This window comes from Chiloscyllium punctatum, chromosome 2, assembly GCF_047496795.1.
Source record: "Chiloscyllium punctatum isolate Juve2018m chromosome 2, sChiPun1.3, whole genome shotgun sequence".
Taxonomy (NCBI): Eukaryota; Metazoa; Chordata; class Chondrichthyes; order Orectolobiformes; family Hemiscylliidae; genus Chiloscyllium; species Chiloscyllium punctatum.
In genome coordinates this window covers 112470301-112493811 of record NC_092740.1, presented here as the reverse complement: position 1 = coordinate 112493811, position 23511 = coordinate 112470301, and the positions used below count along the sequence as shown (strand labels likewise).

The 23511-nt window shown below is 38.3% G+C and overlaps 1 protein-coding gene across 7 annotated transcripts in view; it reads left to right on the top strand.

The window, feature by feature from the left end:
* The window catches only part of LOC140487885 (lysine-specific demethylase 4C-like), a 427159-nt gene that overhangs the window by 109138 nt on the left and 294510 nt on the right, over window positions 1–23511 (top strand). For 6 of the 7 annotated variants that reach the window (XM_072587280.1, XM_072587271.1, XM_072587299.1 and 3 more), the window contains 3 exons: window positions 984–1033; window positions 4131–4234; window positions 9757–9894. In XM_072587280.1, the coding sequence (XP_072443381.1) occupies window positions 984–1033; window positions 4131–4234; window positions 9757–9894 (292 nt within the window). Of the gene's footprint in view, window positions 1–983; window positions 1034–4130; window positions 4235–9756; window positions 9895–23511 lie in introns of those variants that run through there. The other variant, XR_011962962.1, reaches the window with a different exon arrangement.

Below are 23511 nucleotides of genomic sequence, written 5' to 3'. Positions count from 1 at the left end.
ATGGTAGGTGGACTGACGGTTTCTCTGTGATGTAATTATCTGTGTTTCTGTTATTGAATCATGACGTGGTATTTGAAGAGTTACTGGGTTGCGACTAATGGCTATATTTATTGGGAGCACCCTAGGGTCAAGAGTCTTTGGGAATTCTGTGCCCCAGAGGTTTGTGGACTCTCGAACTTTAATATTTTAGGCTGACAAATTCTTTGTCTCTTAGGGAATTGAGGGAAGGTGTACTTAAATTGAAGATCAGCTATGATTGTATTGAATAGTGGAACAGACTGTGAGGTCTAATGTGGCTCCTAGTTCTTATTTTTTTTAACATGATAATCAAATGATTGAAAAGTTACAAGTTTTCATTTGCCTCTCTTCCAAACCTGTGCCTTGTTGCCGTGGAAGGAAATAGATTGTAAGGCATCAAAACTGGAAATAATGGCTCTGTTAGATCCCTGTATGCATTTCTTGGTAGCAGTCTATAAAGAATGGGCAACAATAGCCTGCAAGCAAAATTAATGGCCACTGTTGTAGGATGTTGGAAAAAAAGAAATGAAAACAATGTATTTATAAAATTCATAAATCACTGTTATATCTTTACCAGGTTTTTCCAGTAAATAGCAATTGACTTGGGAACATTTTACTGAATTAATACCTATGTAAGAATAAGTAATGAATTTCAGCAAGTTGGTGCTAGATTAAACTTTGCTCTGAGTAGTACATAGCTTTATGTAACTGTATCTGTTAATAATTCAACTTAGTTAGTCTGTTTAAGCATTATAACTGCTACACATGAAGAACGGATGGCACAGTTGTTTTCTTTTTTTTAAACACTTGGTTTTGATTTTGACTTGATAATGATTAAAAATATTGCTGCATCTTTTTTCTGGATGCTCTTATTATGCCTAATTTTATGCCCACATTAAAATAACGGAGCAGCAACTTAGGATCCAAAAAGGGCAAAATTGATCTGTCCATTCTTTCGTTTTCAGGTATGCGGTACCTCCTGAACAAGGGAAGAGGCTGGAACGTCTTGCACAAGGTACTGAATTTGACATGTTGTGTACCTCAGATTTCTAGCAGGAATGTATTACTTTTGTCTTAGTTGAAATAATGTGTCGTTAGCTCTTTACTGACATGGAACTATAAGGATTAGCAAAGGCAGATGTAGATGGGAGCATTGGATGGCATTTCTCTCTTTTTGATGATTTTGATCATTGCAATCAATACAAATCTCATGCATTAAAGTGCCAGTTATAACTAGTTGGGATTTTATGACAAGCTTATAAATTTGTTTGAATTTGCATTGTAGAAATACGATGAATGTGGTTTTGTAAAATATATTATCCAAGGAATAAAATGTCTGGTAATTAGTGGCACTTGCTGCTTTTTGCATGCTACAGAAGAGTGGGACTTCGATGGTCTGTGACCCATGTGACCTCTATTTCCCATTGTTAGTTTATAATATGCTTTCTTGGTCCAGAGGAAGTCCAGAAGGATGTGCTTCCTCTAATGACACCTACTTTGATGCATGAAAATTTGAATAAATTCATAATTGTTCCAAAATTAGCATTTGGCACTATCCCACAGTGGAAAATCTACCAAAGAATATCTTTACATCTGCTAACCTGGCATTTAAGAGGTGCTTCAAATTCTGAATAATTGAGAGTGGAAAATTGATATATTGATAGTTAAATAAATATGGCTTTATTCAGAATCTGGAGTTGGTTAAACTTTGTAAAACTGAAAATCAGATAAATTTGATATTTATTGGGAGAACTGTTGGTTGTTGGAATTACAATCAAATCTAAATTCTAGAATAGAATTTTCACTTCCCACTTCAATTTAAAGCCTGCATTTTAACTTATTGAAGTAAGAAAGACAGACTTCAAAGCACTTGCACTTTTGCGTCAGTGTCAACTCTGAGATACAACTAAGACTTGTATGGGGTAGGGGAATCATAAATAATTGGACGTGTTTTAGCTTGCAGTGTTGTAGCTCCTGCTTAAATCAGTGATCCACAAGGAAATTGTCTCATCAATGTGAGCTGGAGGCTCGAGTGAAGCAGGATGGTCAGTGTACCTGGAACAGCGATGAATGTTGGACTGAGGACCAGTGTGGGTGGTCAGCAGCTTGCAAGCCCAGCCAGATCACTGATCTACTGCAGGCCCTTTATAGGAAGACCGTAATGCTTATCCTTCTAACTTTATTTCTTACTTTTCTAACTTAAACTATGAATAACTGTAAGGTAATGTCACTATCTCCTTTGTTTCTCTATTTCGTATGTAAGATTTGAGCCTAGGTACTTTGTTCCTAATGTTGGGCCTTTTCACTGTATTCCTGTACTTGACTACATGTGATAATAAAGCAAATTCTAAATTCAACGCGATTGTCTGCCGTCAGAAGTATGTTAACATGGTTTCAAATCATTTCCCACGTCGTGAGTGTATTTGAATTTTTTTTGTTACAGCCAGTGGAGTATTCTCCTTCCCTGAAGGGGTTATGAATAAATATGAAGTCTTACGCTCCTATCTCTTACATGTTATTATAAATACGTAGTTTCCAAAAATCTTTAAATGAAATTTGTTTGTATGTACATATACACATACGCAGCAAAGCTCATATTTTCCTGTGAGCCAGAAAATCATGAGTTTAACTGCATTCTAGAGATTATAATGCTTCATCTATGTAAAAAATAACACAACAGAAAATGCTTGAGAGACTAAGCAAGTGTGGCAACATCTGTGGAGAGGGAAATGAAGTTAACGTTTCAAATCCGATATGACTGTTCAGAGCTGAATAAGGCTGGAAGATGATTTTTCTATGTTGTTGACAAAGGAGGAGGAAGAGGAGAGAGTGCAAAAGATGGTGAGGGTGTCCAGAGCAAAAGCCAAAGTAGGTGTTAATGGCAGTAGTAGAGATGAGATATGGTTGCAAAATTGATGTTCATGGTAAGTCTGAACAGTTGAAAATAAGTTTTAATACCTAATTGAAAGATGGCACCTCCAACAGTGCAGCACCCAGTTAGTACTGCAAAAATTTATTCTAACTTATTGAAATAAAAAAGATAGGCTTCAAAACACTTTTCAAGACCTCAAGGTATCATGCACTGTGCAGCCAATTAAGTATGTCATGAAGTGCGGTCATGATTGTATTGTAGGAAACACAGCAGTCGTTAGCAATCAAGTATTGATCAGATACTTTGTTTCATGTTTTAATTGAGGCATGAATATTAGCCCGGATACCAGGAGAATTGTTTTTGCATTTGAACCAGGAGAATTGTGGTGGACTGTCAGCATTGATTTCTGCATTCAGGTATTGAAGTGGGACTTGAATTCAGAACCTAGTGACTATGGAAACAGCATGACTAACAACCATTTTTTTTAGCCATGGTTGACATGTTATATTTCCCATGATTGTTTTGATACATAATTTTAAGTAACATTCCCTCAGTGCATTTGGGAAATACACGAATATTTGACTGTTTTAATAGAGCTACTATTTAAAATACATAGTTTCACAAGTGAGCAAAACCAGAGCAAAGAGACTTCAATCAGATTTTGTTAAAAAGATTATAGTTGAATGTTTGCTGTATTGCCTTTTCTGCATACACTGGCCACATCTCTTTGTGATTGGACATACTTTGGGCTAGTTTTATAAAATGAAATGAACCTACATGTAGATAAAAGAAGTTTTTTGTCTTGCACTCGTCAGGATATTTGCAAGAGTACATTTATACTGCATGCAAGGAGAGTGCTTATTGGTTGGCAAGTGGATTATGATTGGTAGAGACATTACCATGGAGAATGTGCACATTAATGTTGATTGACTGTTAACTTCCAGCACATGAGTCTACCAACTGTCAGTTCTAAATAGGATGCCTATGTAATTCTTTTGATGCATAGAATTAATCAGCACATATTGTCCAATTGCAGAGTCATGTTGAATGATGGACACTGTTGTGAGCTTTGCCAAGTGTATGGGCTATACATATTAAAGACTGGTGGATCAAGCAGTATATCCCTTAGGTTGTTCAAGCCAGGCCCTGTCTAGAGCTTATGCTTGTAAAACTCTGTACCATCAAACAACTATGACATATGTTATTATCAAATTAATTTAAAAATATTTATCATCTACAGGTTTCTTTCCGAGTAGTTCCCAAGGATGTGATGCTTTCCTACGTCACAAGATGACCCTTATCTCTCCATCCATACTCAAAAAGTATGGCATCCCTTTTGACAAGGTATTAAGTATATATTTTTAAAAAGTCATACAAAATGATTATTTTTCATGGAACATTTTTACTTGCATATTTTTGTAGTTATCCTATGTGAAGTGTATTTAAAATTAAAATGCATTAACTTTTAAGATTTTGTCGCCTGTATTAGCTAAAATTAGTCAAAGAATAATGTTATCAGATATGTTAATAGTTTACTTAATACAGTTATTTAATGTCCAAGTTGAGAGATTATGGTAAAAGATGAAGTATTAAAAATTTCTGTTTAAAAGGTTATTTTGACTGTGCTATCTTTCATTTGCTATATATTGGAAGACATAAAATGAATTTCTCACATAGTAAATGATATTTAAATTATAGTTTTGATTGCAGGTATAGAACAGTGTAGCACTTTTTTTGCCTTCATGTCATATAATAAGCAATTTTGTGTGCTTTACCAAGAAGGTGCAATTTGAAAATTATCCTATGAAAATGGAGGATAGCAAATTTAAAAACAAAATGAAATAATTAACCTTTTTAAATGTGCTATTCTTCATTTGTTTAGATTAATACACAGAAAATCCTTTAACTTTGTAGGTGAACTTAAAATTTTTTAGTTGCTTTGACAGAGATGCTGTTGACAATATTTTTGAGATTGAAAGGCAGCTTCAAAATATTTTGATCCCAGATTGTAGTTCTGAGTTTGATAACTGTACTGAAGCTTCTTATAAGGAGGTCATGGAGTTTCCCAGTCTCAAACAAATTTCCAACAACAAAGTAGTGTGTATCTGGCAGTTTTTTAAAAATGCTTTTCTTTCAAATTTTGTGTTCAGCAACTTTGTTTACTTCTCTATTTTTTTCCTGTGACTTAACTCCCAAAGTAACAAATAAAATTCATTCTTCGGAATAAATGGGTTATAGATCTGATTCCAAATACTTACATCAATAAATAATATTGAAAGTTGTAGTTTTAAATTAATCTTTCAAATTATTGAAGTGCTATTAATCTGCATATTTGGTAGCAATGAATTCATAAAGTGCTGCTTGTATTTCTTGCGACTGTCACTTCATACAGTGATTACATTGTTTCAGGCTTTCATAATTATTCATTTAGTGTCAATCTTATTTTAGTGTTATGACCCAAGTCAGAATTGGTGAACCAATGTCTCTCTTCCCTCCATTCCTATCAGAGATGCAACAACAGCTTGATTTTAATTTAATTAATAGATACTTGATGTCAGAAGTAAGTCAGCCAGATTTCTTAATTTAACAAGTAACAAGTTAATTTTATTTGTAAAACTTTCTCTAGTTAATGTGCAGAATATAGTACAGGGTTTAAAATGTGTAAGTATGGCCATCTACGCAAATATGAAACTAACTTTCCCCCGAAAGATGGAAAAAGTGAGATAAACTCTGTAGCATATACAATCTAAAAACCTGACCCAGGAAAATTTAAACTCAAACCAAATTGCTAATTGTCTGCATATTGGCTTATAACTGAAGGGTCTGTTTCCTCAGTGGATGCTGTCCAAAAGGTTTTAAGTAGTGTGTCTTGTCGCAGATTAATTTCTCATGTTTACTTGGAGACTTGGAGAGTTTATTGAAATTTCTTGCTTTAAGAACTCATGACATGGGGAAATGTGGTCTTATGATGGGTTTTCAACTCTCAAACTTTGAGGGAGTTTGAGAGGAAGAGAGAGAGAGCAAGGCTGTTGTCCCTGTGACAATTTCTTTTTGATCTTTAGTTTTTAAATTCCAGTCGCTTTATTATCCTTAACTATTCCCTCTTTCGGAAAGCTTCATTGTCTTGGTGTCTTAATTGAAACCACTTGTGTTTTTCATTTGCAGCTGTAGCCTTTGTCTTTTATTTTGCAAAGTGTTCTTTTCAAAAGATTCACATGTTCACCTGATAATACCATATTTTAATAAAACAGCACTTTTAGACAATGACATCATAAATTAGCGTTTCAAGTAAAACATCTTTGTAACATTAAGGTTTTAACACTGGAAATTTATTAAATAATTTATTTTTGTCTTTGTTAAATTTACACTCAAACCTGGCAGGGAAAGACTATCAAATGAACTGAGAATGAAATACCCATTCAAATTGCACAAGAAATGTGTGTTCCGAACAACATGGCCACCTAAATTTAGAGTGGCTTGCGTGTCAGATCATTGCACAGAAAATGTGCACTGTTTTTCCTCTTGTGCCTCATTTGTACTGCACACTTTGGCATCTGTGAAATTGGCAGATTTTCTGTCGGTAGGAATATCACCTGAAAAGTTTAATAAATGCAAGACTTGTCTGCTATCCTACACTTAGTTCATTAATGATAAGGAAAGGTTGAATTCTTTACTGACCAGAATCCCTGCTCAGTAGGCATAGAGCTATACTTTCTTGTATTTTAATGGTATGAGGAAGTATTTCAGTTAAGTGATTGATTTTTCAATTTTGAATGGAAATACAAAGATGTTACAGAGAGATTTACCCACCTGTGAGAGCATCAAGGAGTTAGAATTAAGAACTAAATAGACAAACCCTTTTCACTCAAAGGGTAATGTATTTGTGGAATTCGCTATGAGAGAAGATAATTCAAGTGGACAATATAAGTTGAGGTAAAAGACACTTATATACGTTTCTTGAGAGAGAAAGTTACATTGCAGTATAACTTGTGGACGGCACGGTGGCACAGTGGTTAGCACTGCTGCCTCACAGCGCCAGAGACCTGGGTTCAGTTTCCATCTCAGGCAACTGTCTGTGTGGAATTTGCACATTCTCCCTGTGTCTGCATGGGTTTCCTTCGGGTGCTCCAGTTTCCTCCCACATTCAAAAAATTGTGCAGGTTTGGTGAATTGGCCATGCTAAATTGCCCGTAGTGTTAGGTGAAGGGGTAAATGTAGGGGAATGGGTCTGGGGTGGGGGGTGCTCTTCAGAGGGTCGGTGTGGACTTGTTGAAGGACCTGTTTCCACACTGTAATCTAATCTAAAACTTTTAAAGCAATCGCATATGACAATCAAATTGAAGAACTTATCCCAAGAGAAAGTAAAACAGGAAGAAATACATTAAAATATTCTTTCAAATATTAAAAATGAAAACGTTCCCACTTTCGTTTCTGAATAGCAAGGAACTGAGAACAGCTACAATTTAACTATAAGCTGTGGCTTATCATAACACTGAAACAAATGTCTTGAACTCTAATAAGGTATGTTTGCAGAATATGGATGTTAGCCTGTGATGTTGAAATAATCAAAGCAGAAGCTAACTGATGACAGCTAATTTGGTGATCCCCTGTAAGAATTGTAAAGCTAAACAATATTGGGGAATTATGAGATACTGGCACTCAAAAATGCACTTGCTACTTTAAGACAGAGTGGTTAAAAAGGCATTTGGCACACTTGCCTTCATTGCTTAGTCCTTTGAATATAGGAGTTGGGAAGTCGTTTTGAGGTTGTACAGGACCTTGGTGAGGCCTTTTCTGGATACTGTGTCCAGTTCTGGTTACCCAGTTATAGGAAGCATATTATCATGCTGGAGAGGGTTCAGAAGAGATGTTGCCAGGATGTTGCCATGTGTGGAAAGTTTGAGTTGTAAAGAAAGGCTGGATAGGCTAGCAGTTTTTTTTTACTGGAGCATAGTCAGTTGACAGACGACCTGATAGAAGTTTATAAAATAATGAGAGTATAGATAGAGTTGATGGTCGATGTCTTTCTCTAGAATGGGGGATTTCAAGACCAAGGGTTACATTTTTAAGGAGAGAGGGGAGAGATTTAAAGAAAGAGAGGGGGGCAAATGTTTTATACGAGGGTGGGTCATGTGTGGAATGAACTTCCTGCAGAAGTGGTGGATGTAGGTACAATTACAATGTTTAAAAGATCATTGGATAAGTACATGAATAAGAGAGGTTTGGAGGGATAGAGACCAGGAGGAGGCAGGTGGGACTAGTTTAGTTTGGGACTATTTTCAGCATGAACTGGTTGGATTGAAGGGTCTGTTTCCATGCTTTTTGACTCTAAGTATATTTAATATCATTATAACTCTATAACCATATATCTTCAAGCATTTTTTTGGAATTTTCATCTTAGTTGCTCAAAATTGTTCACTCCATCAACTGAAGCAATTTTGAGAAAGATGAGAACTTTGCAAATCCTTATCTGCATTTTAATTTTAAAAAATCTTTGGTTGAGGCCATCATTTAGAGTGTTTTTGTCATTGCAGCTTTTGCAGAGACGATGTTTTAAAAGCACATTAGAAAAGAGATGTATAACAAATTCAAAATGTTATGGCTGTAAATTGCTGATTCAAGATTTTTATCATGTATATAACACTAATTATATTAGTTTGCTGAGCAGAGTAAAATTTACCATTTGCGTTTTAACACATTAAATTGCTTTTGTGTTTCAACTGTAGACACTTTGCATTCAATTGATTATTAAAAGTTCATCCTTCCTGATCTGGTCACTTCCTTTCTGCTCGCATAACGAGAAATCAGCAGTCATTATGGCAGTAGCATTATTAAAATGTCAGGAAATACATCCTGTTCCTAGTATCATTTAAAACAATAACTAAAGCAACTTGTGTTTATATTATGCCTTTAATAAAGTAGCACATTCTGGGCTGCTTCACACGCGTATTATAAAACAAAATATCACATTGACATTTACAAGGAGATGTTGGGTCAGATGAGTAAATATTTTTTCAAAGGTTTTAAGGTTTCTCTTAAAAGATGAGTATCAAAAAAGCTGTTGAGAAAGAAATTAAAAGTTTTAATGTCAGATAACCAAAATTACAGACTCCAACAGTGGATAGTGGGTCAGTTAAAATGGTAGATTCTCGAGGTCAGAAACAGATTGACAAGGATTTTGTGTGGCTGGAGGCTATGTAGAGAGGGTGTGACCATGGAGGAAGTTAAAAACAAGGATCAGAATTTTAAAGTAAAGATGTTGCTGGATGGAGAGCCAGTATAGGCCAGCACCATTGAGCATAGCATTGAATTGGATTCAATGCAGGCTGAGACAGGGATTTGAGGACCTCAAAATTATAGAGGGTAGAATGTGTGACACCAGGCAGGTATTAGCATAATCACATGTAAGCAACTAATGTGTATTAAACTTTGCTTGTTTTGTTTACTTCTACACTCTTCCTTCATTTAGCATTCAATGAAGAACGTTACAACATGAATGCTAATATACTGCTGGTTAAATGATTTCCAGTGGTGGTTGAAATAGCTGAAAATAACATTCCTCAGTTTCTTATTTATTTACTGTATGCACAATAGCAAGCATTGATAAAATAAATTCCTGTAGTTTAAAAGAAAGAAATTTATTGAAATTCAAGTTTTGTTTCTAGTGTGTAATATAGCTGTCCATCCTCTTATTCTTTTAGTTTGTAATACATATGTATTGTAAGTCAAAACTTTTGCTGTGACACAGTCCTGAAAGAAATCCAGAAATTAGGTCAAATTTTATTAAATAATTATGCTTAGATATGAATTGAAAAGTCAAATTGAAAAGTCCTCCAACTCAAGCTACTCTGCTTTTTTTCATGCAGATAACACAAGAAGGAGGGCAGTTCATGATCACTTTTCCCTATGGGTACCATGCTGGATTCAATCATGGGTTCAACTGTGCTGAGTCAACAAACTTTGCCACCATTCGATGGCTTGATTATGGAAAAATAGCTAAACAAGTAAGTGGCATCAAGGAATGGAAGTGGAAAATATTGATTAATTTTTGTGTCCTTATGGGGTGTCTGAAGAAAAGCTGAGATCACAAAGTGTTAACTACTTAGTGATAATCATGTCTGCTGAATCACTGTGATCACAGAAATAGGAAGATTTATACATGAAGGACTTGTGATGCTGATCTTTTAAGTCTGTTTTCAACTTTGTATTAAGTTTCTCTGTAAATTACAGATGTGCTCAGTGGTTCTAACTTTCTCTGTGTTGTCATTTTTCCTATGTTTATAAACAAAAATCATGCTTCATTTATCAGAGGTCCAAATGAGAATCCATCATCTTGATAAGATCAGCTGAACTTTGTAAGCTTCCTTACAGTTATTTTTCTATACCATTCCTGTACCTCATGTTGTTGTCCTTGATGCATAAGCACATATTTTAAATGATATTCAACCTTAGTACAATATACATTGAAGATGTTAGTATTGCCCACCATTGCATTACGACCAAACCCTGCATGACAATCCCTGACTGATTACTGTTCCAGACAGATACCCTAAACCATTGAACTGCCAAGAGAGAAGCTATGGACTGGCTCCCCTCCTCATCCTTTGGTTGCAACAAGGTTAACTTAGGAATAAAAAGGGGGCACTGCTTTTTAGGCTCCCATAAAGTCAGCAGTCAATAAACAAGCAGATATGTAGACAATTTTCTGAGGTGTGTAAAAATAATAGGGGATTTCAGCTTATCCGACATTAATTGGGGTAGACATCGTGTAAAGTGTTGAAAGGGGCAGATCCACAAGGGCTTTTTATATCCACGTTTAGAATTTCCAGCTAGAAATGGTGCAGTGCTGGACCTAATTCTGGGGAACTAAGCTGGATATGTGTTCAGTGAGGGTTGCATTTTAGCAATCATGACCAGAGAGCAGTATATTTTAAGTTTGTTATGGAAAAGGAAAAGGTTGGTCTGCAGAAAGTGTTTTGGATTGGGGGAAGGCAGGTTTTGTTTTAAAAATAAGGCAGGATCTGACCAAGATAGATTGGGAACAGCCACTTGTGGAGAAATCTATAGCAAAACAGTGGGAAGCATTCAGAAAGAACTGGGGAGAGTACAGAAGTAAAAACAATGACTGCAGATGCTGGAAACCTCCAACGCATCTCGTCAAAGATGCCCTCCAACGCATCTCGTCAAAGATGCCCTCCAACGCATCTCGTCAACATCCCGTACCTCCGCCCTCCGACCCCACTCCTCCAACCGTAACAAGGACAGAACGCCCCTGGTGCTCACCTTCCACCCTACCAACCTTTGCATAAACCAAATCATCCGCCGACATTTCCGCCACCTCAAAACAGACCCTACCACCAGGGATATATTTCTCTCCCCACCCCTTTCCACCTTCCGCAAAGACTGTTCCCTCTGTGACCACCTGGTCAGGTCCATGCCCCCCCTACAACCCACTCTCCCATCCTGGCACTTTCCCCTGCCACCACAGGAACTGAAAAGCCTGCGCCCAAACCTCCTCCCTCACCTCTATCCAAGGCCCTAAAGGAGCCTTCCACATCCATCAAAGTTTTACTTGCACATCCACTAATATCATTTATTGTATCCGTTGCTCCCGATGCGGTCTCCTCTACATTGGGGAGACCGGGCGCCTCCTAGCAGAGCGCTTTAGGGAACATCTCTGGGACACCCGCAACAATCAAGCACACCGCCCGGGGCCCAACATTTCAACATCTCCTCCCACTCTGCCGAGGACATGGAGGTCCTGGGCCTCCTTCACCGCTGCTCCCTCACCACCAGACGCCTAGAGGAAGAATGCCTCATCTTCCGCCTCGGAACAATTCAACCCCAGGGCATCAATGTGGACTTCAACAGTTTCCTCATTTTCCCCTTCCCCCACCTCACCCTAGTTCTAAACTTCCAGCTCAGCACTGTCCCCATGACTTGTCTGGACTTGTCCTACCTGCCTATCTCCTTTTCTACATATCCACTCCACCCTCTCCTCCCTGACCTATCACCTTAATCCCCTCTCCCACTCACCCATTGTACTCTATGCTACTTTCTCCCCACCCCCACCCTCCTCTAGCTTATCTCTCCACGCTTCAGGCTCACTGCCTTTATTCCTGATGAAGGGCTTTTGCCAGAAACGTCGATTTCGAAGCTACTTGGATGCTGCCTGAACTGCTGTGCTCTTCCAGCACCACTAATCCAGAATGGGGAGAGTACAGGCCCAATATGCTACCTTTAAGTTGAAATGTAAGAGCAACAAACCCAGAGAACCCTGGATGTCTAGGATAACTCCGGACTGGATAAGAAAGAAGACAGGTTTTTAACACTTCGCCCTGGTGGATACAGAAAGTGCAGTGGGGTCTTTAAAAAACTTTTAGGAGAGCAAATGAGGGGCACGGGAAAACACTGGTGGGTAAGATTTAAGGTGACTCCCAAGATATTCTCAAAGTGTATAGACAGGAAGAGGATAACCAGGCAAAGAATGGGCTTATTAGGGACCAAGGGGGCAAAGTGTATGTGGTGCCAGGGGACATTGGTAGGGTGTGAAATAGTTGTTTCACATCTGCCTTCACTCAGGAGAAGGAGGATGTAGGTACGGAATCTAAGAAGAGGGAAGTGAGGTTCTTGAGCAGATTGACATGGGGGTAAGGTGGTTTTGGTGGGCACAAAAGTGAACACATCCCCAGAGCTGGATGTGTTGTCTCCCAGGCTACTCAAAATTACAGGGGCTCTAATCTAAATTTTTAATTCCTCTCTGGCCACAGGGGAGGTGCTAGAGGACTGAAGGTCAGCCAGTGTGATTCCATTTTTCAGGAAGGGTGGTAGAAATTACAGACCAGTGAACCTCACATCAATGGTAGGGAAATTATTTGGGAAAATTCTGAAGGAGACAGTGAATCTCTGCTTGGAGAGGTAAGGTTTGATCAAAGATAATCAGCATGGCTTTGTCAGAGGAAGGCCAGATCTCAAGTTTTTTTGAGGAGGTAACCGGGTTTGTAGAAGGGAAGATGCAGTTAATGTAGTTTATGTGCACTGCAGCAAAGCCTCTGACAGAATTCTAGTGGGGGAACTGCTGAGGAAGGTAAGCGCACATTGAATCCAGAATAATTTGGCAAGTTGAATCCAAAATTATTTTCCTGTAGGAGACAGAATTGTAGGTGGTAGATTGTTATTTGTATGACTGGAGCCCGGTGTGCAGTGGCGTTCACCATGGATCAGTGCTGGGTGACTTATTCTTCATGAAATATATCAACAGTTTAGGAGAAAATGTTAGGAGAATGATATGTTTGCATTTGACACAAAGGTTGGCTGCATGTTTGTGGGGAAGAGGAAGGTCTTAAGTTATATGAGGATATTGACAAATTGGTCAGATGGACAAAACAATGGCAGTTGGAACTTAATCCTCGGAAGTGTGAAATGATGTGCTTGGGAAGAAGGAATAAGACAAGGAAATACTCATTGACTCCAGGTTTACTAGGAAGCTCAGAGGACCAGAGGGTTCTTGAGCTGCCTGTCCACACAACCCGCAGATGGTAGGACTGGTTAATACTGTGGTTAAGAAGGCATACAGGACACTTGCCTTTATCAATCATTACATAGATTATAAGAGCAGGGTTCTTTTGTTTAAAGCAGAGAAGGCAAAGAGGGAATCTAATTGAGATGTATAAGATCATGAGGGGAATGCACAGGATACACAGGGAGCAGCTGTTTTCCTTAGTTGAAGGATTAGTAATGAGGGAGCATATTTTCAGGTGAAAGATAAGACATTCAGAGGATCTTAAGGAAAACTTTTCTTTCACCCAGACAGTAGTGGGAATCTGGAATACCCTGTCTGGGAGAATAGTTGAGGCAGGAAACTTCACAACTTGGATGAATACTTGAAGTGCCATAACATTTGAGGTATGAGTCAAATTTTGGAAAGCGAGATTTGTGAAGATTTAGAATAGTTTTGTCAGTGCAAACTCGTTTGGCTGAATGGCCTCTTCTGTACTGGTAGGACTGGGCCTGATGCCAGAGGGGAAGTGTTTGCTCGAGCGGTTGGGCAGGGTTTAAACTAATATGTTGGTGGGGGAGGTGAGAACCTATGTAAGGAGTCAGAGAAGGAGGGAGCAACGGCAAAAACAGAAGGTAGAAAAGGGAATAAGAAAAGTGATAGGCAGAGAAATCAAGAACAAAATTGAGACAGTGCTATTGAGAAAAATATTGAGAGCAACACAAACAATATTAAAAGACAAGCTTAAAGGCTTTGTGCTTTAATGCGTGGAATATTTGCAATAAAATGGATGAACTAATCGTGAAAATAGATGTAAAAGGGTACGATATAATTGGGATTACGGAAACATGGCTGCAGGGTGACCAGGGATGGGATTCAGTATTTCGGAAGGACAGGCTAAAAGGAAAAGGTGGTGGAGTGGCATTGCTGGTTAAAAAGGAAATTAACACAATAGTGAGAAAGGATATTAGCTTTGACAATGTGGAGTCTGTATGGTTGGAGTTGAGAAATACCAAGTGGCAAAAAAGATTAGTGAGTGTCAAATATGGACCCCCAAACTGCAGTGGTGATGTTTGGAATGGCATTATACAGGAAATTAGAAATGCATGTGATAAGGGAATCATGGGAGATTTTGATCTGCGCATAATTGAGCATATCAAGTTAGCTACAATGCCGCGGAAGAGGAATTCCAGGAGTTTTTTTACAGGACAGTTTTTTTTTGACCAATATGTGGAGGAACCAACTAGAAAGCAGGCCATCTTAAACTGAGTATTGTATAATGAGAAGGTAACCACTGGCAATCTAGCTGTGCGAGACCTCTTGAGGAGAGTGAGGTTGATTCGGAGATTAGGGTGCTTAACCTTAATAAAGGAAACTTTGAAGGTAGGCTTGAGTAGGCATTGATAGAGTTACTTAAAGGGTTGACAGTGGATAGGCAATGGCAGACATTCAAGGAACGCATAGGGGAACTGCAAGAACTGTTTATTCCTATGGCACAAAAAGCAAAATGGGTAAGAAGGCCAATCCACGGCTTACAAAGGAAATTAGAGATAGTATCCAATTCAAGGAAGAAGCCAAGAAAAATAATGGATCTGAGGATTGGGAACAGTTTAGAAGTCAGCGCAAAAGGACCAAGTGATTGATTAAGAAGGGAAAAATATAGTACAAAAGCAAGCTTGCAGGGAATATAAAGACTGACACTAAGGGTTTCTACAGGTACCTGAAGAGAAGGAGATTGGTGCAGACAAATATAGGTCCCCTCCAAACAGAAATGGAGGGAATGTATAATAGGGGACAAAGAAATGGCTGAGCACCTGAATACATACTTTGTTTTTGTTTTCACAAAAGAGAATACAAATTAGATACCAGAAATATTGGAGAATACAAGATTTAGTGAGAGAGAAGAACTGAGGGCGATCAATATTTGTAGAGAAATGGTGCAGGGAAAATTGATGGGATTGAAGGTAGATAAATCCTCGGGCCTGATAACCTACATTCCAGAGTACTGAAGGAAGTGGCTCTAGAAATAGTGGACGCATTGGTGGTCATCTTCCAGGATTCTATAGACTCTGGAACAGTCTCTGCAGATTGGAGGGTAGCTAATGTCACTCCAATATTCAAAAAAGGGGTAGAGAGAAAACAGGGCATCGTCAATCCAACCTCCACTCCTGGCACCTTCCCCTGCATCCGCAAGAAATGCAAAACTTGTACCCACACCTCCCCCCTCACTTCCCTCCAAGGCCCCAAGGGATCCTTCTATATCCGTCAGAAATTCACCTGCACCTCCACACACATCATTTACTGCATCCGCTGCACCCGATGTGGCCTCCTATACATTGGGGAGATAGGCCGCCTACTTGCGGAACATTTCAGAGAACACCTCTGGGACACCCACACCAACCGCCCTGTGGCTGAACACTTTAACTCCCCCTCCCACTCCGCCAAGGACATGCAGGTCCTTGGCCTCCTCCATCACCAGACCATGGCAACACGATGCCTGGAGGAAGAGTGCCTCATCTTCCACCTTGGAACCCTCCAACCACAAGGGATGAATGCAGATTTCTTCAGCTTTCTCATTTCCCCTCCCCCCACCTTTTCTCAGTCCCAACCCTCAGACTCAGCCCAGCCTTCTTGATCTGCAATCTTCTTCCCGACCTCTCCGGCCTATCACCCTCACCTTAACCTCCTTCCACCTATCGTTTTCCCAACGCCCTCCCCCAAGTCCCTCCTCCCTACCTTTTATCTTAGCCTGCTTGGCACACCCTCCTCATATCTGAAGAAGGGCTTATGCCCGAAACATCGATTCTCCTGTCCCTTTGCTTTTCCAGCAACACATTTTTAAGCTCATTCAGCCCTTCATGCCTACTCTGCCCAATCAGTATGGCTGATCGCCCATATTAGTAGCCTGTTCCCACTTTCTTTCAAGTATGTAGTTAATGGTAGGACCCTTATGAGCATTGATATGGGTCCAAGTCCACGGCTCCCTGAAAGTGGCAACACAAATGAATAAGGTAGTAAAGAAGGTGTACAGCATGCCTGTCTACAGTCGGGGCATTGAGTATAAATGTTTCCAAGTCATATTGTATCAGCATAAGATTTTTGTTCGGCCACATTTGGAGTATTGTGTGCAGTTCTGGTCCCCATGCTATGGGAGAGACGTGAAAGCTTTAGAGAGGGTGCAAAAAAGGTTTTCCAGGATGCCTGGATTGGTACCTTTTTGCTATAAGCAGAGGTTGGACAAATTTGGATTGTTTTTGCGATAGTGTTGGAGGCTGATAGAAATATACAAAATGCTCAGAGGCATGGATGTGGTAGACAGTTGGAGTCTTTTTTCCAAGGGTGAAAATGTCAAATACTAAGGGGGCATAGATTTAAGGTGAGAAGGGGGAAGTTTAAAGGCGATAAGAGAGGAAAGATTTTTACATGGAGGGTGGTAGGCACCTGAAATGTGTTGTCAGGGGCGCTAGTAGAAGCAAGTATCTTAGCAAAGTTTAAGAGATATTTAAGCCAACATGAACAGGCAAGGAATAGAGGGATATGGACCATGTGCAAGCAGATGGGATTAGTTTAGAATGGCATTATGGTTGGCACAGACATAGCACAGGGGGGCTGTGGTGGTTGCTGTAGGGCCTGTACCAGTGCTGTATTGATCTATGTTCTTTGTTCTTCCAATATCCTTTGATTATTTTAGCCTTAAACATTTTATCTAACTCCTTCTTGAAAGCATTCAATGTTTTGGCCTCAATGACTTCCTGTGACAGAGAATTTCCTAGGTTCACCACACTCTGGATAAAGAAATTTTACCTCTTCTCAGTCATAAGTGCCCTACCCATTATTCCGAGGTAATGATCCTTGGTTCTGGACTCAGAAATTTAATCAGAAATTGTACGCAGAATATTTTCTTGGCTTACTTGGTAAGATATCAGAGAGACTGCCTTTCACTGAACTAGAATCATAGAATCCCTAAAGTGAGGAAAGAGGCCATTCGGTCCATCAAGTCTACACCAACCCTTTGAAGAGCGTCCGACCCCCACAGGTAGAGGACAGTTAACATGATACTTTTGCGCACAAAATTGGGAAGGATAAACCAAGGATCTACAGGCCAGTGAATGTAATATCATTGGTAGGAAAACTTGGGAAAGATTATGCAGGGCAGAAGTTATCACGACTTGAAGTTGCAAGGATTAATCAAGGAATTAGGCAAAAAAAAATCATCTGGAATGTCTAGTAAAGATTTGAATTATTATCGAGAGCTTAGTCTAATGGGTAAATGTACTTCAATCAAAAGCACTGCAGATGCAATTTGTTGTGTGTGAATTATTTCATCCATGATAGCAGTAGGACTGCTCTAGTTAGTTATAAAGAGGGAAATCTTCAATATTGTTACTATTCCTAATCATGAAGTGCTGAAAATGGACCAAACTGTGATAATAACTTGACCATGTCACTTATTGATACTTATCAGCAATAATTATGTATGAAATGAAGAATGGAAACTGAATTCGGTTGCTTGAAGCATTAGAATTATGCAACAGAGTGAGTTAGTGGATGTAGGTTTGCTCGCTGATCTGGAAGGTTTGTTTTCAGATGTTTCATCACTATAACTAGGTATCATCATCGGTGAGCCTCCGGATGAAGCACTGGTTGCATGGCCTACTTTCTATTTGTGTTTTAGTTTCCTTGGATTGGTGATGTCATTTCCTGTGGTGATGCCATTTCCTGTTCTCTTTCTTGTGGGGGGTGGTGGCAGGAGGGGAGGTGGTAAATGGGACCCAAGTCAATGTGTTTGGTGATAGGGTTCTGGTTGGAATGCTATGCTTCTAGGAATTTTCGTGCGTGTCTCAGTTTGGCTTGTCCTAGGATGGATGACTTGTTCCAGTCGAAGTGGTGGCCTTCCTTATCTATATGTAAAGATACAAGTGAGAGTGGGTCATGTCTTTTTGTGGCTTGTTGATGTTTATGTATTCTGGTGGCTAGTTTTCTGTAATGTAGGTTACAGTTCTTGCAAGGTATTTTGTATATGTCATTAGCTCTGCTTGTTGTCTGTATAGGGTTTTTAAAATTCATTAGCTGCTGTTTTAGTGTGGTGGTGTGTTTGTTTGTGGGCTACCATGATACCAAGAGGTCTGAGTAGTCTGGCAGTCTTTTCTGAGATGTCTCTGATGTAGGGCAGAGTGTCTAGGGTTTCTGGACATGCTTTGTCTGCTTGTTTGGGCTTGTTGCTGAGAAATCGGTGGACTGTGTTCATTGGGTACCCATTCTTTTTGACTATACTGTATCAATGATTTTCCTCTGCTCTGCATAGTTCCTCTGTGCTGCAGTGTGTGGTGGCTCGTTGAAATAATGTTCTAATGCAGCTTCACTTGTGGGTGTTGGGATAATTGCTTCTGTAGTTCAATATTTGGTACACATGTGTTGTTTTTCTGTAGAAGCTGATTTAAAGTTCCCCATTGGCTGTTCGCTCTACTGCGATATATAGGAATAGCAGTTTTTTGTTGTTTTCCTCCTCTTTAGTGAATTTTATGCCAGTAAGGATATTATTGATGGTCTTGAAGGTTTCCTCTAATTTGTTTCGTTTCGTGATGACAAAGATGTCATTCATGTAGCGGACCCAAAGTTTGGGTTTGATGGTTGGCAGAGCTGATTGTTTGAGGCTCTGCATTACTGTCTCTGCTTAGAACCCTGATATTGGAGATCCCATGGATGTTCCATTGGTTTGTCTGTAGGTTTTGTTGTTGAAGGTGAAGTGGGTGGTAAGGCATAAGTCCACTAGCTTGACAATAGTATCCTTGCTGATGAAGTTGGTGGTGTTTGGTGTGTGTGTGTCTTTGGTTCTTCTAATAGTGTAGTCAGTGTTTCCTTGGCCAGGTTGGTTTTGATGGGTGTGAACAGGGTTGTTATGTAAAGGAGACCATTATTTCATCCTCTTCTATCTAGATGTCTTTGGTGGTCTTCAGGAATTCTTGGGTGGAGGTGGATGGAGCGGTGTGAGTCTTCTACTAAGTCTTTTAGTCCTTGATATAGCTTCTTGGCCAGTCTGTAAGTTGATGTTCCAGGTAGCGAGACTATAGGTTTGAGGGGGGCTCCTGGTTTGTGAATTTTGGGTAATCCATAGAAGCATGGTATGTTGGATCTGTCTAGTTTATTTTTTTGGAAGCATATACTGCACCATTACACCGTCCATTCAAGAAAAGACAACTAAATCAGATTGAAAAAGTGAGTAAATTCTGCACTTGTAATTTCTGAAAATCCATTGATTTCTGTTATCCAGGTGGATAAAGAAGAATTAATAGATATTGTGTACTTGGTTTTTCAAAAGGCATTCAATAATGTGCCATCAAAGGTTACCTACACAAGATTAAAGTCATTGTCTTGAGGGAAATATTCGCATGGATAGTAAGTTTACTAAGTTGAGTCAATTTCTAAATCGTTGCCAAAAAAATACATTACAAATATTAAAATACAATACTACTTCTGTTAATCTATGATTAACCAAAAGATTTTTACTGAATAATTGGATTGTGTTCTCAGTTTGTTATACTTCAGCCTGATGCTAGTGTTAAAAGAACTGTCTAATGAGGAAACTGTTTTCTTTCTTCCACACTTACGTAGATTGATTTCTTTTTAGTGATCTCCACATTGTCCCTGACATGGTGCCAAACTGGCTGCATTGGGATATAGTCGAGTAACAGCTTTCTGATTTTCATGCATTATTTATAACTACATGAAAATTATTTATCTAATTGCAAAACTTGGGGTTATGTTCTTTAATAGTTTGCTCTTTTAAAAGTTGACAGTTATGAAAGTAATGTATTTACTTCTAAGCTGTTGTACAGTTGCAGATAATCGGCACAAATACTGCATGAGGCTGATGACAAAAACTTCATTTTAAAGATTGGTGCCTCTGTCTGTTTATAATCAATAGTACATGTTTCTAATTTGCTTAGTGCTTGTGCATTCCATAATATCAGACACTCTCACTGCTGGATTCCAATGTAGTTACACCATAATTTTGAAGCACTATATCTGCCTTTCCTTCAAAGTGTATGCTCAGAATTTGCAAAAATGCTGTTTTGCTTCACAGTTGACCGTTGATTACTCATTTTTAGAAATGTGGTAAATTAGGCAGCATATGGAAATAAGTATATTAAATATCTAGTTTAAACTAGCCATAAATGACAAAATCAATACTCAGATAACATTGCAACCATGTTGTAAATTTTACCAAATATTTGTCATGAAATTAATTATAAATGCAGAATTTAGACTTGTTTTTCAAGCACCTCAAATTCATTGTGATCTAGTAGTCTTTTCTTTAATGAACTGAGTAATGTTGCAGTATATGCTTTATTCTTTGATCTACTTGGAGAGATATTTTTCCTTCTGATCTTGAGGAACAACTCCAGTAGTATTGTCACTAGAGGTTATCAACATACTTTTGAAAGTCTGCTGCTTAGAATTAGCCCAATTGCGATTAAATTATACTAATTCGACAGTATTGTCCACATTTCCATTTCTTATTTCGTGCTACATTAAGTGCTGCCCTGTTAGGGAACCTCGTGTGCTCTTTTGTTGCTTTCTGCGTCTGCAGACAGGATTTATCCTGGAACAAGTGGTGTGTCTGGAGAGAAGGTCTGAAGAGTCTTGTCTTTTAAGGCTGTAAGCTACAGTTAATTCTGCTTTGACTCTCCAGTTAGTTACTTTTGCTTCTGTGTGTAAAGACAAATAAACATTTTTTCCTTTAAACCTTCTGCATCTTGTGAAAGTATTTTTGTACAATTTTCTTTAATTCCAATATCCATACAAGAAATTACCACAGGGTTTAACAAACTGCATGGTCTTGCCACAGGTTTTATTTTCCACAGTAAGATTTGATATGGCATCTTCTCAAAACACTCCTGCAATTTGAAGTATAGTACATCCACCAGTTTTCCTTTATTCACAGCATTTAGCTACTTCAAAAATTTCCCTTTCATTAAACTGTGTATACTGTACCTGTTAAGCTTAAATTTATTCAAGTGCCAGGCATTTTTCGAGTAATTCTTGAAATATTATATGCATAAACATTATTTCTTAACTTAAGCTTAAGAATGCCATTGTCGAATTTTGGATCCTGAGAGTCCTATGGTTAATATTGTGTTTGTGCCAGCTGTTTTTTTTAAATCTCTCTAGGCAGACTAGTTAGAGACCGTTGACCATGGTCTGTGGAGTTAAGCAAATGAAATGTAATTTTTTAAAATCTTTACATAAGTTGTAACAAGTAACATTTTAGTCTGTCGAGCTTATTTCTTATCTCTTTTCTAGGCAACCCATATTTCTACATATTGAAGTTTTTGCTATCATCATGGATAATTTTCTGACCATTGTTATATCTGTTTTCCAAAATTCATTGTATTTGCATCTTAATTATTTTCGACAAATCTGAAATAAAATAAATAATAAATGAAAAAATTTTGCAGGAGGAAAATAATGTCATACGAATCCCCTTTTAAATTGCGGAATGCATTTGAAGTAGCTATTTGCTAAAATTACGTTTTTCAAATAAAATCTCCACCCTTAATATTGATATAATGTGAAAGGTAAATTTATTTTAAAATTGTAGTTGTGTTAGAGTCCTTACTGATTTTTCATTATTTGTATTTTATTTTATAATTTTCTTTGCATTGATGAACTGAGAACTGTAAGCTAAATGAGACTTTTAGGTTGCGGGAACAGCTTGTGTAAACAAGCTTCTTTTTACTTTGAAGCCAGGCCCAGAAGTTAATTGCAGGTTGGTTCCAGGTCAAAGGTTTTAGCAATCGCTTCATTGCCAGGGAAGTGTATTATGTTTAAACAGATAGCCGAAGTTGGCTATTAACGAGTAACTGGGATTTGATTCCAGTATCTCTAGGGAAAAAAACTTTGTGGTCAATTTAACTGTGACCTTGTGGAAGAGATGGTTAGTCTGTCAGGGATTGGTCAGAGTTTGCATTGGATTTTGGGCTTTTTTTCTGTGAAAATAAATCTGGCTGTTGATGCTACACTATGAAGATCTGAAAGTTCCCCGCCTAATATCCCTTCACAGCTCTTGGAAACTTAGAGAGTAGAAAACTAAGTTTTGTAAATATTATTGCCTTTATCAGAGTAAAATTGATCAACGCTAAAATAAACTGGCCAGTTTTGTAATTTCTTTTAATTATGTGTGTTTGTATTTTGTTTGAATGGGGCTGAAACAAATGTTTTTCTTCATTTATAGCATAGACAAGTTAGAATACTTTGTTGTTTAATTTATTTTGCTAAAGTTACAGTATTGTTATTAAATTGCTGAGTTTTTTGTTTAAGATACAAACCAATGAATTGAACTATTTAGTTGTTAAAAAATTCTGGTTCGGATCCATTGGGGAAAATTTTCAGGGTCCTTGAAGATGTTGATTTTACTATGTTGCGAATACAGGGGTAGAAAAGCTGATTTTGTTTGGTTGTCTTTACGTGTTATAATGGTTGGAATGCCTACATGCACAAACAAGACCTTTTTCTGTAATATTTTATATTTACCTTGCTTCAGTTGTTCAATTTTGTCATTTTATTCTGTAGTTTGCGCATCTTCCAAATAAACTTTACATGTTAAATTGCTTTCACTTATGTATGAAACTAACCAACCTTCAAAGCAGGGAAGATCCTCCAATTTCTGAATCCTAAATCATATTCATGCTCATTGATAAGTAGGATTATGGTGACATAATTTCAAAGTGTTTTTGTGTTTGGGATGATGAATAGACTTCATTGTAGCGCAATGGAGACAAAAGCTTAGGTAATGTAAATGATATCTAGATGTTCTGATCTTTCTGATAAATATACTAAGGTACACAAATTGACTTTGCTCATTTGTGTCCAACATGAGAATAAGTTAATTTAAATGTTCAAATGCTCACCAATAAGAAGTATCTAAACTAAGGTTTAGAGTCATACAGTCATAGATCTGTACAGCACGGAAACAGACCCTTCGGTCCAACCCGTCCACGGTGACCAGATATCCTAAATAGATCTAGTCCCATTTGCCAGCATTTAGAACATAGAACGTTACAGCGCAGTACAGGCCCTTCGGCTGTTGATGTTGGCTGACCTGTGAAATTAATCTGATGCC